This window comes from Palaemon carinicauda, chromosome 10, assembly GCF_036898095.1.
Source record: "Palaemon carinicauda isolate YSFRI2023 chromosome 10, ASM3689809v2, whole genome shotgun sequence".
Lineage (NCBI taxonomy): Eukaryota > Metazoa > Arthropoda > Malacostraca > Decapoda > Palaemonidae > Palaemon > Palaemon carinicauda.
Genome location: NC_090734.1, coordinates 71,423,941 through 71,440,247, shown reverse-complemented (window position 1 = coordinate 71,440,247; position 16,307 = coordinate 71,423,941). Strand labels below are relative to the sequence as shown.

Here is a 16,307-nt window from a genome sequence, read left to right as displayed (position 1 = left end):
GATAGAGCGTCCGCCGTCACGTTGCGGAATCCTTGTAGGTGAACTGCAGACAGGTACCATTTCTTCTTCTCTGCCAAACGAAAGATCGGAAGAAGTACCTGTTTTATCTGGGGCGATCTCAAGCCCTGACGATTGAGACATCTGACTACCAACGAGTTGTCCAGAGTCAGACGAATGTGGATCGAGGGAGGCGGGGAGAGTTTCTTCAGGGTGAGAAGAACCGCCATGGCCTCCAAGATGTTGATGTGAAACGTCTTGAATAGGGGAGACCATGTTCCTTGAACCTGTCGTTGGTGGGAGTGACCTCCCCAACCCTCCAGTGAAGCGTCCGTGTGGATGTTGATCAATAGAGACGGGTGTTGAAGAGGAATGGACCTTTTCAGGGCCTTTGCTTCCGACCACGGCTTTAAAAGTGAGCGAAGTCTGTTTGGAAGCCGTCTCTTGAGGTCTCTTCGAGCGATGGATGCGAAACGTCTCCAGACTCCCGCAGCATCCTTTAGCTGTGCGCAAAGCACTGGGTTTGTCACAGAGGCGAACTGTAGAGAGCCGAGAACTTGTTCCTGCTGTCGTCTTGAGATCCGTTTGGATTTTAGAAGTCTTCTGACAGACCCTGCTATTTCCTTCCTTTTCTTCTGTGGGATGGAAAGGCGGTATGACTGAAGATCCCAATGGATTCCCAACCATTGGAACTTCTGAGCTGGAGAGAGGCGAGATTTCTTGGTGTTTATCTTGAATCCCAGATGCTCTAGGAACTGGGTGACTTTGTTGCAGGCTCTTACACAATCTTCGGGCGATGTCGCCCAGACTAACCAGTCGTCTAGGTAGGCCATCACTTGGACCCCCTGAAGACGGAGCTGTTGGACGATGGCGTCTGCCAGCTTGGTGAAGATCCGTGGAGCCACGTTGAGCCCGAAGGGCATGGCCCTGAAGGCGTAACTTTTCCTTTGGAGTCGAAATCCTAGGTAGGAGGAAGCGTAATGATTCATTGGAATGTGCCAGTAGGCATCCGCCAGGTCTATGTAGACCGTGTAGGCCCTGTGAGGCAGAAGGGTCCTTATTTGTTGCAGAGTCAGCATCTTGAATTTGTTGTTCGCAATGAACTTGTTGAGAGGGGATAAGTCTAGAATGACTCTGAGTTTGTCGGAGTCTTTCTTGGGAACGCAAAATAGTCTCCCTTGGAACCTTGTTCAAGAGTTCTAGGACATATTCTTCCAGGAGGGGGGTTGACTGATGGAAGAATTGCTGGAAGGCTGGGGGTGGTTGAGTCCAGCTCCAGCCTAGTCCCTTCTTGACGATGCTGAGTGCCCAGGGATCGAAGGTCCAACGATCCTGGAATTGGCGGAGTCTTCCTCCCACCGGAAGCACTTCATTGCTTCTGGTGTCCCGAGGGTTTGCCACCTCGGCCGCTAGCTCCCCTTCCTCCTCTGCCTCTGGAGGGACGGCGAGAAGAATCTCTGCCGGAGCCTCTGCTTGAGCCCCTACCTATGGGACGAAAGGTAGTAGAGTGTTGCTCATACGCAGGGGTGAAGACCGGTGACTGCGACACCACCGGTTGGGGGACCAACTGAAAGGTCTGTTGTGGCTGTGTGGCCACTTGGGGAGTAGCGGTACCCGGAAACTATCATCTCTGTTGACGTTGCTGGGGTTTCGGCTTCTGAGGTTTCCTCTTAGGCTGAGGGCCATCATCCTGAGAGGATTTCCTCTTTCTTGCCATGCCCCACTTGTGGAAAGGTTCCTATTCTCCGTGGCGGCTTTGTCTACAATCTCTTTCACCAGAGAAGATGGGAAGAGATAGTTACCCCAGATATTGAAGGAAATCAGCCTCCGGGGTTCGTGTTTCACCGTCGCGTTAGCGAACACGAAATCACGACTGGCTCTGCGAGCCCTAGTGAAGCTATATAGGTCCTTTGTCACCGTTGCCAAGTGCGATTTGGCTAGGACCATATAAAAGTCCGGGACTCTAGTATCCCCGGCCATAAGTTCTAGCTGTACCTGGTGGGACAGCGACACGGCAAGCCTCTCCTTCGTATCCTGTTCCCTACGAAGGAGGTGATCATTTAGCCTTGGGAGGTCCTCATTAAATTGACGACCGGCTACGTCAGGCTCTAGTTTCCCTACCGTGAAGGTTGACTGGATGTCTTTCCAGTGTCTATCATCGGGAGGAACAGTAATGGCGAAGGGTCTGCACTCCTCCAGTGCAGGGCAAGGTTTCCCTTCCTCCACTGCCTTTAAGACCGCTGTGAAGGCCTTTTCGATGAAGGGGAAGGTCGCAGCATTTGGCGCAACGAAGGTTGGATGCTTCTTGCTAAGCGCCGGCATCTTGGAGTTGGTGAAACCCCTACTCTTCACCGCCTGGGCTAACATAGCTTGGGCCTTCGGGAGATGGAACACGATAACCTCCTTCGGTTCGGTCTCCTCCTTTGAGGCTGGTTCGGACCTGAGCCAAACGTAACAGTCCGGATAAGCCTCGAAATTTGGGAAGAATTCCACTTCTTCCAGCAAGATAGAGCCAACCCTTTCACTGATGTAGATTTTGCCAGTTGTAATTGGCATATGCTCGGCATATCTCCATGGGTTAGCTTCCGAGCAAGTGGGGAGGTCCTTAACCGAAATCCGTTTCGGTTGTTTAAGACTAACGAGAGTCGTTAGGAATTGCTCCTGGGTTTCTCGTAGCTTTCTTTCCATGAGGGCTTCAAGCATCTTTAAGACCTCCTGAGTGGCCGATGGAAGAGGGTCCGGGGTGGCAGAAGTCGAAGGAACAGGTTCCTCGGATGGTGCAGGAGTTGCTGCGGGAGTAGGAGCAGGAGCGACCTCGGTCTCCGAATCAGGGTATTCCACTTGATCTTCCTCGTAGTCGAGTTCCTCGCCCATGAGGTTCTTCTCCGTCTCTTCTGACACTTCCGACATACGTTCCACGTTATCGGAAACTAGATGGCACTCATTCATGGACGGGGCCATGACAACATCAGGTTCCACCACGATCTGGACGGTGGGGATCTGATCACGGGGGACCACAGAGTCTTTGGATGCCTTTGGGAAAAGCAAGTCCCTCAAGTCTTCGTTGGGAAGATACGGTCCGGTGGCGTTCTTCTGGAAGCCACGCACCCATTTGCGTAGCTTCTCTCTAGCGTTGTCCCTTGCCTCCACAGAAGGAGGATCGTCGAACGCATCGACCAAACGACTCTTGCAGACTGTGCAGTTCTGTGAGTCCCAATACTTCAGGTCGCCTTTCTTGGCGGCGCAGGGGGCGTGGGTCCGGCACGCCTTGTGCCCGTAGAAGTCCGGGCGCTTCACCCCGCAGAAGTTGCTCTCACACTTCATATACTCCTCCTGTAAAAGAAAGAGATCATGAGTACATGGAAGGCATAAGAATGACTTACATTACTCAAAAATTAAGATATCTTAATCTAAATTTTTAAACATTAAATTAATTACAAGGCATTTCAATGCTTGAGAATAATGAGCGGGAAAGGAAGTAGATACACATACTTGTGAATCCCGCCCAGTCGGTTACCGAAACCTTATCTGTAGGCAATTTCTTTTGTGGCCAAAGGTCACAATAAGGGAATCCATATGGATAAGCCAAGCTAAGCTTCTAACAGAAATTGCCCGCAGAGTTTAGCAGGGTTTGAGACCACTCAGATCCCTGGAGTAGAAGGGGTATAGGAGAAACCCTTTATTAAATGTAGGTTCTGGCAATCGAGTGCACTAAGATACACAGACTATGCTGGAATATTGTAATGTGCAATCAAACAGCATAGGCACAATCTTGGATGGTAAGACAATACCTATATATAGAAGTGGCCAAGCCATCTGGCTGCAGTATTTTGACTGTCGGCATGTTGCCGGCAGGCATGGAAGGGGTGCATGTCCCATAACGTCTCAGGAGGGTGCCGGCAGACCGACGGCACGCCGGAGGCCGGTCCTGAGTATCTAAAGTATAATACCATTGTGGCGACCGCCGGCACAGCGGCGGGTCGTCGGCAGGGGGTGGCGGCTCCGGCAGCCGAAGGCAGACGGCATGGTGAGCTTTGGATCAATTCATAAGATAGATATGTATATGGTAGTATACCTAGACCGCCGGCAATCAATGCCGGCATGCCGGTGGCCGACTCCGAAAGTCGGCCGGCTGTTACTAGGTAAGATGAGGGGTGGGATGTCGGCTGTATGTCGACGGAAGGCGGCAGCCTCCGGCACACGGAAGGCTGACGTCCTAGAGGGGGGAGGCATCTTATGAAAGAATGTCACCTGAGGTAGTGGCGGCTATCGCCGGCAGTAGAGGCGGCAAGGGACCGGCACCAGGATAGAAAGAGAGAAAGGTAAGGAGGGATGGAAGGGGTAAGATCCCATACCCCTCCGGCATCCCTCCGGAGAGAGTGCACTCATGATAGGAGTGGATACTCCTAGCTTCCGGCGGCAGGGAGCCGGCAGTCGGCCGGGTGCCTGGGGTAACCCAAGGGAGGGTTAGAGGGCACTCAAGAGGGGGGAATCCCCCGCCGGCCAGACCGCCGCCGGCAACCACCCCCATAGAACGCTATGAAGGGTATGTGTACCAGAGCGGCCAGCTCAGCAGGAGTACAATGTTAGCCCTACCACTCCACCCAAGGGAGGAGCCGTAGGACTAAGGACATGTGTGTGTAGGCAAGCCTACACCAAAGGGATAGGTGGGGAGGGGGAAGAAAGGGTCTTTCTATAGAGGAGAGACTGTATGAGAATGGCCACCAAGGTAAGGGAGAACGCTCCCTAACCTAGGTTAGGTAGCCCAGAATGAGAACGGTACAGGAGTACCATCTCAAACTATAATAGGGCAGAGTCAACCCCCAGAGCTTAACCTAGAAAAGGAGGGCTAACTCCTAGGCTAGGAAAGCTTGAAAGACACATCGCAAGTTGCAGGGAGGAAGGAGTAGCCCAACCAGGTGCAACTGAGGAAGGGCAGAGCCCTTCCTTATTTCTCGGTCACAACCCTAAGGGAGGGTCATTCCCTTAGGGTAGGCAGAGAAGCGATAAATACTCTGTTTGTAGACAAATTTCCCCTATATAGAAAGGGAAGCAAGACTAAACAGAGGGAATGCCCGCAGGCAGGGGGATAGGGAGCATATAGGGGTTCCTACATTAGGTTAGGATTGAATGATACACAATCAACACAGTCCCCTATATGGTCCCCGAAGGCGAAAACACTTACATCACAGTTAATAGTATGTTTAATAATGCCACAATCTTCATAACTTAACCTAGGAACACTGGTATATATCATGCATGAAAACAAGCACTAGGCTGTCCAGCCTAGGGGCTAAGCTAGCGATCTAGTATGGGGGCGAACGGCGACCGAGTCTGATGAGCGCTAAAACACGATATAAGTATTTCCTAGCTATGAAGACCAAATAACTAATAATATTAATTAGTTAAATGACCGGAGAAGGCTGTTCTGGCTAACTAAACAAAGCATGCAACATGAACAGCGATGCCATAAAATGGCGCGTCCGGTATCGGCACAGCTCTGCCACAAAACACAATATTTTAAGAAAAGTAGAAGTTACTTTACGGCTAGAGCTTATTTAAACAATACTGGGACCTGGTACTTAACTTTCCAGAAGAAGGCGAGGCTGAAGGTAGCGACATAACGGCGATGTAAGCTGATGAAAAAGGCACTTAGGGAAAATCCGACTTAAGCAAGGAGCTACAGGCAAAAGGATGAGGACGGACGTGAAGTCATTTAGCAATGGCGCCCGTTAGTTTACGTCTCGAGTACCAAAAGCAGCCACGGATGAGTGTAACTGTGGAACGGCTCCCCAGTTATTCTCCACCTTTCCATATCGAAGTGTTAACTCTATATGGGGTGCAGATAGCTATGTGGCGTGTTAATACATGCGTCCCCTGTTAATATACGATATCCTAGAGGGAAACCTTTAGGGTACTCGCACCAGAAGTTAGAATTCTGTGATAACCTTTAGTTTAATTCTCTGGGAATATCCACTGTAGTTAAATATACCCTAGGAAGCTTCTGAAGGAACCTTTCATCAGGACATCATGGCTTGAGCCCAAAAAAGAGCAACAATCCTAGCATAAAAGGCACCAAGACGCGGTGCAAAACTGCCTTCAAGGCACTCGGCCTAGAAGGGTAGCAAGCAAGCCCATGACCTAAGATATAAATACGTTCCCGTAAAAATGAAATCACGAAAGCTGAATAAAGCATCGCGTAATGTGACACGGAATTGAGTAAAGGCAAAAAGGTTCAAAACGAGTTACAATTAGTATGGGAGACCAATTGCCAAACGTCAAGAACAAGATGTGGAGGTAGCGAGACCAAGCATGGCGTCGTGAGTCGGGACTCCCGACCTGAGAACACGTTAACACATAAAAATAAAGAATAATAAAGGCATCTCTACCTCCAAAAACTCAAAATCCATAGTTCTAGTACTTAACTTGGATGAGGAAGCTTGAACGTCCTACATCTCGTACCAAAAAAAGCACCAAAACAACAAAAGATCACAAGCAAGGGAACGCACAAGTGAACACCAAAGATGCTATGAAAGGAGTGACGCAGTTGGCGCGGGTGGAGATGGAGGTAGTAGCATTCAGTAGCGGATGTAGAACGGCACCTCGTTGTAACGGGGATATTTGAAGAGGAGATATCTAAATGGCACGAGACCTCTGGTTGTGGTTTTCACGCCCCAGTTACTTATACCGACACCTATTTAGGTGAGCGAGCTGGGTTCATCCCTGGCATTCCTATGCAACTTTTTTCTCTGGTAATACATAGCAGTTATATACCTTAGAAATGATGCTAAAGGAGCATTTCACGGAGCGGCACAGGTGGAGCCCAGAAATTAATGTTTTCCTTTGCTGCAATCCCCCCAGAATGAGCCTTCCTGGAGAATACCTGCCATGAGAACCAAAGGTCTTCAGCTGCCACTGAAGTGACCACATGTAAAGACGACTATTGGGCACTAGACGCTCTGACGAGGCCAGGTGGCCCAGCAGGTACTCCCACAGATGAGCTTGTAGTGAGCTACTCATCAATAACTGACAAGTCACTAATTTTGAATCTTGCAATTCTTACCTGTGAAGGAAAACTTTCCTTCGTGTCTATCAGTAAAACTTGAATCAGTTGAACTTCAAAAGTTCAAACTTGCAGCAAATGTTTTTATGTTGAACAGGCTGACATAAGTCTTTTTATAGTTTATATATGACATATCTGTTTTGATGTTGTTACTGTTTTAGTACAATTTATTGTTAATTTTTCTCATCATTTATTTATTTCCTTATTTCCTCTACTCACTGGGCTATTTTTCCCTGTTGGAGCCCTTGTTCTTATAGGATCTTGCTTTTCCAATTAGGGTTGTAGATTGGCTAGTTATAATAATAATAATAATGATAATAATAATAATAATAATAATAATATCTGCATTTCAAGATAAGTGATACTTCTTCATACGATCTTAATTCGTTCCGTGAGCTGCTTCGTATGTTAAAACGATCGTATGTTGGAGCAAATATTCCCATAAGAATACACTGTAATTTGTTTAATTCGTTCCTCAGCCTAAAAACCCATGATAACTCCTTAATAAATTGCTACACATAATTACACATAACATTAATACAATTGAATAATACAGAATTATCTAAAAAAGAATAATAATAAAGAAATAATAAATAAAAAAGGTGTTTTTATTAACACTTTACCTTAGAGACAGGCCAGCCCAGGTGTAGGAATTTCTACGCAGTAGGAGACAGAAGATCAGCGAGGAGGTAGAGACGGCGACTGCGATAACGTACCGTAACTTACTCTAACTTACACTACGTGAACTTTAACCTAACTTATTTTTTTTTTCATTCTTATATTTTATATTTTTTTTTTCTCTTTTATTTTTAATTTGCATCACTTTCACTCGATTCAGTCTTACTTTTCTTTGCTTCACTTTCTTTCTCTTCATCATGATCACTAGAACGTTTCGTAGATTTTTTAAAGAAACTATCGAGAGAAAGTTGCTTGGTACGGCGTTTGAGAATTTTTCTAAAGTGTGTTAAACAAACATCATCGAACTGCGCAACTACACGGCAAACCTGAAGTTTCTGTGGGTGATGCTTATCGATGAAATCAACCACGTGTTGATGATATGCCAACATCTGTTTTATTTCAGCCGAACCTAAGATGTGACCTACCTCCTCGATCTCTGCCGACTCACTCAACTGCGCTTGGAACTCATCATGCTGCATGGCTTGCAGCTCCTTGAGTTCCTCAGTGGTGAGCTCTTCATGATGCTCATCGACGAGTTCGGTGATGTCATCTTCATCGACCTCCAGACCCATGGACTTGCCAAGAGATACAATCTCTTCGACGTCTTCCTCGACGGCAAGCACAGGTCCAGGCTCGGGGCCAAAACCTTCATAATCTCTGGGAGCAACGGCATCAAGCCAATGCTTCTTCCAAGCTGAATTCAGTGTCCGACGAGTTACTCCCTCCCAAACCTGATCTATGATCTTTAAGCAGTGCACGATATTAAAGTCTCTCCTCCAAAATTCACGCAAAGTTAAGTTGGTGCTTTGCGTGACATTAAAGCACTGCTTAAATAAGTGCTTGGTGTAGAGCTTCTTAATATTAGAGATGACTTGCTGGTCCATGGGCTGGAGGATAGGGGTGGTATTCCGTGGAAGATACAACACTTTGATGAATTTGTATTCATCGATGATATCATCTTCGAGTCCTGGGGGGTGAGCGGGTGCATTATCCAAACAAAGCAAGCACTTCAAAGGCAAATTCCTCTCCTGAAGGTACTTCTTGACAGCAGGGCCGAAAACTACGTTTACCCATTCCACAAAGACATGCCTAGTGACCCAAGCCTTAGAATTAGAACGCCATAGAACATGTAGCAGGTCTTTATTAAATCTATGTGCTTTAAATGCCCTAGGGTTTTCGGAATGGTCAACTAATAACGGCTTTATTTTGCAGTCCCCGCTGGCTTTGGCACAGAGCGCAAGAGTCAACCGATCCTTCATAGGATTATGTCCAGGCATTTTCTTCTCTTCGGCAGTAATGTATGTTCGACTAGGCATCTTTTTCCAAAACAGACCGGTTTCATCACAGTCAAAAACCTGCTGCTCTGCGTAGCCTTCCTCCTCCACGATCTTTTCGAACTTAACAAAATCATTAGCAGCCTCGGTGTCCGAACTTGAAGCCTCTCCATGCCGAACAACTAAATGAATCTCGGTCCGTTTCCTAAATTTCTCGAACCAACCTCGAGACGCCTTGAATTCCTCCGTCATAGGATCGGTTGAACTCTCCCCCGCGTCACCCCCAGAGCCCGCCACCTTCAAGTCACAATAGATAGCGCTGGCCTTCTTACAAATGATCATTTCAGTGATCGTATCGCCAACAATCTCCTTGTCCTTTATCCAGATCAACAAAAGGCATTCCATCTCTTCCAGAGTAGGGCTACGACGTTTAGAAAAAATGGTGATCCCCTTCGATGGTTTCACTGCTTTAATGGCTGCCTTCTGTTTTATGATCGTCGAGATCGTAGACATATTCTGGCCATATTGTTTAGCCAGATCGCTAACACGCACACCTCGCTCATGCTTTTCTATTATTTCTTGTTTTAGTTCTAATGAAAGCATTGACTTCTTCCTTTTCTCATCACTACTACTTCCTGAACCAAAACTAAGCTTTTTAGGACCCATGATTATAAGTAAAATAATAAATGAAACGTGGGAAAAGGAAGATAAAAAACACTGTTACTAACAGAGCGAATAGAGAACAACCACACGATGCGCACGAGATGAAAGGACTGATCAAGGCGACGCTCGATTGGCGTCCCTCGGATGTGCTGCCGTCTACCGGCGTAAACAAGAAACTACGATCGACGCTTCGAGAAAACTCTACGCGTACGCATATGATCTACGTCGTACGTTGGAGCAAGACTTCGGGTGTCGAGACGCAAATTTGATCGAATTTTACTTCGGATGTTGGAAAATTCGTATGTAGAGGTTCCACTGTATATTAATTTCTGCTTGGGTTCCAAGGAGGATTTCTCCAAGTTTACAACGACCCCCCTATCTCATGGCATCACTCTAGAATCATGGCTCGGTGCTAGAGATGAGTATACTGTATCTTTCCATGCAGGCAATAATCTTGTTTTCTAATCCAAACCACATGTCATGTGTATATAGAATGAAAAGTAATGGAAACACTAGATTTCACAGTCCTATACTCACAATAGCGCCCATCAACAACTCTTTGCGATCTATTGGTTGTTTGCCTTTATGGTTTTGAATATAATTTCATTTTATAATTTGCTTATAACAAATTATATTAGTGTCTATGACCTTCTATGTCAGGATGCTAGAAAACCCAAAACTCAATCAATCAATCAATCAGAGACTGTCGCCTTTCTAGCTGACACTGAAGCCTTGTCCAACACAGACAAGAAGCAGGCCCTGAAGAACATCATTCTCATTGGGAACATGATGGTAGAGTTCCTGATGCAACAGGCAGGCAGCCAGTGGGTTAATTTGATACTTAACAACGTGATGCTGTGACGTCCAAAATTCTCTTAAGTGAATTGGCCAAAGAGAAGAATTGAACCTCCGTAACTCTTCCCTAAAGAGTCCTACCCTGTTTCCAACAGTAGAGGTAGAAGCTACGATCAAAAGGTGGAGGAAAGACAGCCCGGACTTCTTTCCTTCTTTCCTTCATTCAATTGCAGTCCGCCTCCACCTTCGCCACAGGTCAAGCTAGAGCTGTGCAACTCAATCATTACAGCACCGCAAACCAGCTCAGAGGAGCAATTCTTGATCTCAGGCATAGATTCTAAAGCGAGGATTTTGGCCCATCAAGTCCAAGGGCTTTTTAAAGTCAAAAGAAAAGGCTGAGGACGACGACCCCTTTATGGGGTCTGGTTCATCCACTATACCACCAGTGGAATGATACCTACAGTCCAATTGGACGAAGTGGTTGTATCATGGAGCGGAATGATGATGGTGGACATCCTTTGATCCGGGTACCTCCTCCAGTTCATCAGCTCTCCTCCTTCTGATTTCACGACCAGCGACTTCGTCATCCTATTATTATTATTATTATTATTATTATTATTATTATTATTATTATTATTATTATTATTATTATTATTACCAGCTAAGCTACAAGCTTAATTGGTTACAGCTGGCATAAGAATTCTTTAATACTGTGTAGTATTGAGCCTCGTGATGGAGAAGGCATGACTGTTAGAATTAGCTGTATTACAAACAGGATGGTACTGTCCAAGAAGATTTAGATGTAAAGGATGGACAGAATTATGAAAAATCTTATGCAACATGTATAAAGAACTGATTAAACAATGGTGCCAGAGATTATTATCTAGATCAGGATTAAGAATTTGATCGACTGTACGTTCGTGTCTAACAAATTAAGTTGAGAATCAGAAGCCGAAGACTAGGCAGGAGAACAATACTCGAAACAAGGTACAATAAAAGAATTAAAACACTTCTTCAGAATATATTGATCACCAAAAATCTTACAAGACTTCTTTAATAAGCCAAATTTTTGTGCAATTGAAGAAGAGACAGACCTAATTTGTTTCTCAAAAGTAAATTTGCTGTTGAGAATCACACCTAATATTTTAAAAGAGTCATACAGAGTTAAAGAAACATAATCAATGCTGAGATCCGGATGTTGAGGAGCCCCTGGTGAAGGGTTTAGCCCTGTAGGCAAAAGTTTAGGCTATGCTGGAGAAGGGTGTTCTCCAAGAGGTCGACGACTGCTCTCCAGGTTTCTTTAGTATACTCTTTCTTGTAGAGAAGGCTATTGAAGCCTTTTGGACTTTATGGTGACCATCGACGTTAAAGACACACACTTCCAGATCTTGATTCATCTGTTTTCTAGGGAGTACTTACATGTAGTTGTAGCTGACAAAGTATTCCAGTTCAGGGTACTTTGCTCTGGGAATTTGACAGCTCCTGAAGTCTTTACAGGTCTACACTCTACTTTGCCATGGGCATACGCCAACGGCATTTGTCTCTTCTCCTTTACCGAGACAGACAGAATTTTGTTTTGTCATGATCTAGGGATTGTGGTGAATCGAAAGATGTCTATACTACTGCTTTTGAGAAGACTCACGTGCTGTACCTCAGAATGGACATAGATATGTTCCTTCATAGGATTTATCCGTCTCAGGATAGGATAACTCACATAAGATAAGTATTTTCAATTTTTTCGGCAAATCCATGTGCTGTTATATCAGTGGCAGTGTTTACTACGACACCTAACATCCTTGGAATGCCTAATACCAGGGGGCTGCCTTCACCTTCAGTCACTTCAGTGGGAGTTTTGGTCGCATCATCTCGACCATCCTCTCTCACTAGTGCGGACAGTGGAAGAGGCCACAAATGACCCAGAATGTTGGCTTGATGGGTCAAACCTTCTGTAGGGTTACCCACTCTTGATGCCACCTCTTGAATTCCTATTATTCACAGACACGTCCAAAGAAGGTTAAGGATCACAGCACTTTCAACAAATGGTTTCAAGGCATTGGTCAGAGTAGGAGTGCTGAGACCATATAAATGTATTGGAGCTGAGAGTAGCTTATCTAGCACTCTAGCATTTAGTAGGCTACTCAGTGGTGTTGATGAGTGACCACATCTGTTTTGGTCTATACTGTACAGTATAAACAAACAAGGATGTACTGTGACTCTGTAACTTTGCAATCTTGCAATCAAAACTATTGAATTTGCGGAACTCAACTCGATTTCCCTGACATCCCACTTCATTCCAGGCTGGAAGGACAGAGTGGCAGACAAGTTGAGCAAGAGGATGCAAGTGATAGGCTCCGAATAGTTTTCAAGTCCCCGGATAGCGACAGAGATCCATACTTTGTGGTGTTTGCCAACGTTAGACCTGTTTGCAACCTCATTGAACCACAAGCTTCCCATTTACTGCTCTCCAGTTCCAGATCAAAAGACAGCTCCTGAGGACACATTCGAGCACTCGTGGGATGGCTTCAATGTCTAAGCTTTTCTGCCGTTCTGCGTAATAAGGAGCGTCTTAAACCAAGTTCGTGCGACACCCAGTCTCAACATAACTCTTGTGGCTCTGAACTGGCTCAGGCAGAATGGTATTTGGACCTTCTACTTCTGATGGTGTAGAATCCGAGGGAATTGCTTCCCCTGCACCACTTGTTGTGCCAACCACGTCTAGATATTTCACAGTGCGGTGAAATTATTTTGGATTTACGCATGGATATTATCAAACATCTCCTCTCGTAGAGAGGCTTTATATGCGAAGCTGTGCAAGAGATGTCTGGATGCCTCCACAGATCCTCAACTTCAGTTTATCAAGTCAAGTGGTCCATCTTCTATGGTTGGTGTCCTGGAGAGGGTGTCTCTCATCTCGGAGCCTCTATTCCACTACTTGCCAACTTCTTTCTTCATCTCCAAAAAGAGAAATTCTGGTCTGTTTCAGCATTAAAAGGTTATCACCCTGCCTTGAGCTAAGTCTTTAGACTAAAGGAAGTAGATATTTCTTCTTTGTAAGATATTTCTATGGTCGTACGAAGCTTTGAACAGACCTGCCCTCCTATTGAAATGCGACCTCCACCCCAGAACATTGTCAAGGTATTACGTTCCCTGAAGAGGGCACCCTATGAAGGGGAAGATGTAGGAGAGGAGTCAGAGGACGTTAAGGAAGCCAGTCCTTTCCCTTCATTGCCACAAGTTGTTAGGGGATGCCTGTCTAGCCAATTGGTAAGGTAGCAGGGACTCAGAGCAGAGGACTGGATGTTGAGCGTCCTTCAGGATGGTTGTCACCTCTGTTCAACTGGCTCCCCTCACTCAGATACTGAAATTGTCATCTATATATGATTGGTTCTTTAAGAAACATGGTGTGTTGCAAACCTAGGTCCCTCACAGGAAAAGTAGTATCTCATCTAAGATAGCAATTTTGACATAAATATATAGGGAGAGGTAGAATATCTGGTTGTTCTCCTCTTTATTTTTTCCCCGCTGGGTAAGAGCAGTAGCTCCATTATTTGCTGGATCGGACATTAGATGCAGGCGATCCTCACGACTGACTAAATTTTCCTTACAAACAAGTTCTTTATTGAAGTATCTCACTCATCCTCCCAGAAGAGGAGGAGGATGAATGAAATGTATGCAACCAATTTCTCTTGTGGACAATACTTTCTGATACAGTTTGTAGTCATGTAGGAACAAATCACAAATTTTTAAAGTAAATGGTCTTTTCTAACTCTACAAACAAGTCCTTAAAGTTACTCTTCCCACCTCAACAACCCTGAAAGTCCTAGGTCTAAGGTAAAAAATGTTACTCAATGTGCTGCCGGTAACTACCAATACTTCTGTATAAGTCTTAACAGCTGAGTTCCAGCTATTCTGAAAACATACTGTTATTAAAGGGTTTATACATTTATGAAAAAATACAAATTACTTTTAAAATTTGTGATATCCTGTATTTACAAAGTGTACTTAGCTATAAATAGATATAGTTTCCTCCCCCTCCCCCACTTTTCTTGAGGGGATTCATTGCATCATTAATCACAACTTATTTAATCTGGTTCGTCAATAACTCTTCTTTCCCAGTTTTGTTCCTCCATTCGCTGTCTTTGTAATTGGAAGGGTGGCAGTCCCTTGGAGGAAGGGGATGGTGGCAGGAGAAAATTTTATTGCTTTTATTCAGAGATTGGCTAGTTGGTACTTGCAATTAATAGTATGTTATATTCACAGGTAAATATGGAAATACCTAATTGAATTTTGTGTAAAAATAAAGTTTCAACTGTTAAATGAAGGATGAACCTCTGTTTTAGCATAAAACTTCCACAGCATTAGTTACTTCATATGCCTACACAGAAAGTTCATTAGTTGTGCGTTAAACCTCCTTAAAATGCTATGAAATTCACCTCTCACTATTTGTGCATTCCTTCACTTTGTTAATGTCAAGGGTCTTTCATTCAAAGACAGATCCTATCCCTCACAGTTTATCCATTGCTTTCCAAGTATTCATCCTTTTTCATCCTAATATTTCTTATTTTATATTTATCTTTGGAACCAAGTACAGTATAAATTTTTCATTGAATTTATTCTAATGTGCCTACATTTACCTCATTTCAGGTGTGGCAGAAAAACTTATTGAAACAGGAAGGATTCCAGGAATTCTAACTGGGAATCAGCAAGTTCACAGAGCAATTTATATCCCAAACATTTACTCCCAAACTCAGAATGACTGGGTTGATAATTTCTGGAAGCAAAATGGATATCTAGGTATGTTTGTTTAATTCAAAAGTATAGAGGATTTTTTATCTATGAACTTTAATTTGTTCAGATAATCAAGAAGTGTACTATTATCAGTGGATGAAAACAATGTTGACTTTTCAATCTGTTTTTGAGATCTTTTCAAAGGAAGTATACGACACTAAATGGAAATGATATGCAGTTTATTTCAACTATTTCCATAAAATTCATTTTTATAATGGCTTGCAAGGTGTTTGTGCTAAAAATAAGATTGTTCTATAACTGGAATACAAACCACGCTATTTAATAGGGGTATTACTTTCGGCGTAGCTGAAATGATATGCCATTAAAATTTAGCGAGGGTTAACTACCCATACCGCTAGTTAGCGGGGGTAAGGGAGGGTAGCTTGCTACCATCCCCCCCCCCTCACACACCTGTGATTGAGGTCACTTTTCTTTCAGTTCGGCTGGTGAACGGATGTTGCCGCTCTTCATCCTCGCCGTATATTGGCAGCCATTATTCTGTCTTTTTGCTTTTTTTTTCTCTCTAGTGTCTGTTGTGAAGTTGACTTCTGTGACCATGTGCACCTACCCTGGACTCTCTGACCGCCCTTGTGGAACGTTTATGTCGGCGGAGACAGATCCTCACACCCTTTGTCCTGTATGCAGAGGTCAATGGTGTGATAGTGTAAATAAGTGTAATGAGTGTAGGGAGTGGTTTTCCTCCCAGTGGGAGAGGTTTGGGCGACGGCGGAAGAAGTCCAAGCGGGATATTTCTCCTCTGAAGGTTCCTTTGAAGGGAGAAAGACCCAAGGCCTCCTCTTCCGTCTCCTGACCCTCCTCCGAAGCTTCTACTCGTTCGGCCTCTTACGAGAGACCATCGAGTAGTAGCGTAGCCCAAGTTAATGTCGGCCAACCCCGGTCCTCGAGAGATGGTGTTGCTTCCCCTAGCGAAGTGGCCCCACCTCTCCCCCCGGGTGAGGCCTTGTCACTAACCCCTTTGTTGCAGATTTGGTCTTCCTTGGGGCTCACGGGTCCGCCCTCCAAGGAAGCTTTGCTACAGTTCATCCGAA

General features: G+C 44.9%; 1 protein-coding gene across 1 annotated transcript in view; it reads left to right on the top strand.

Annotated features, from left to right (window-relative positions):
• The window catches only part of Ufl1 (UFM1 specific ligase 1), a 267,931-nt gene that overhangs the window by 39,231 nt on the left and 212,393 nt on the right, over positions 1 to 16,307 (top strand). The window contains exon 4 of the mRNA XM_068380989.1: positions 15,115 to 15,264. Coding sequence (XP_068237090.1) covers positions 15,115 to 15,264 — 150 coding nt within the window. The remainder of the gene's footprint in view (positions 1 to 15,114; positions 15,265 to 16,307) is intronic.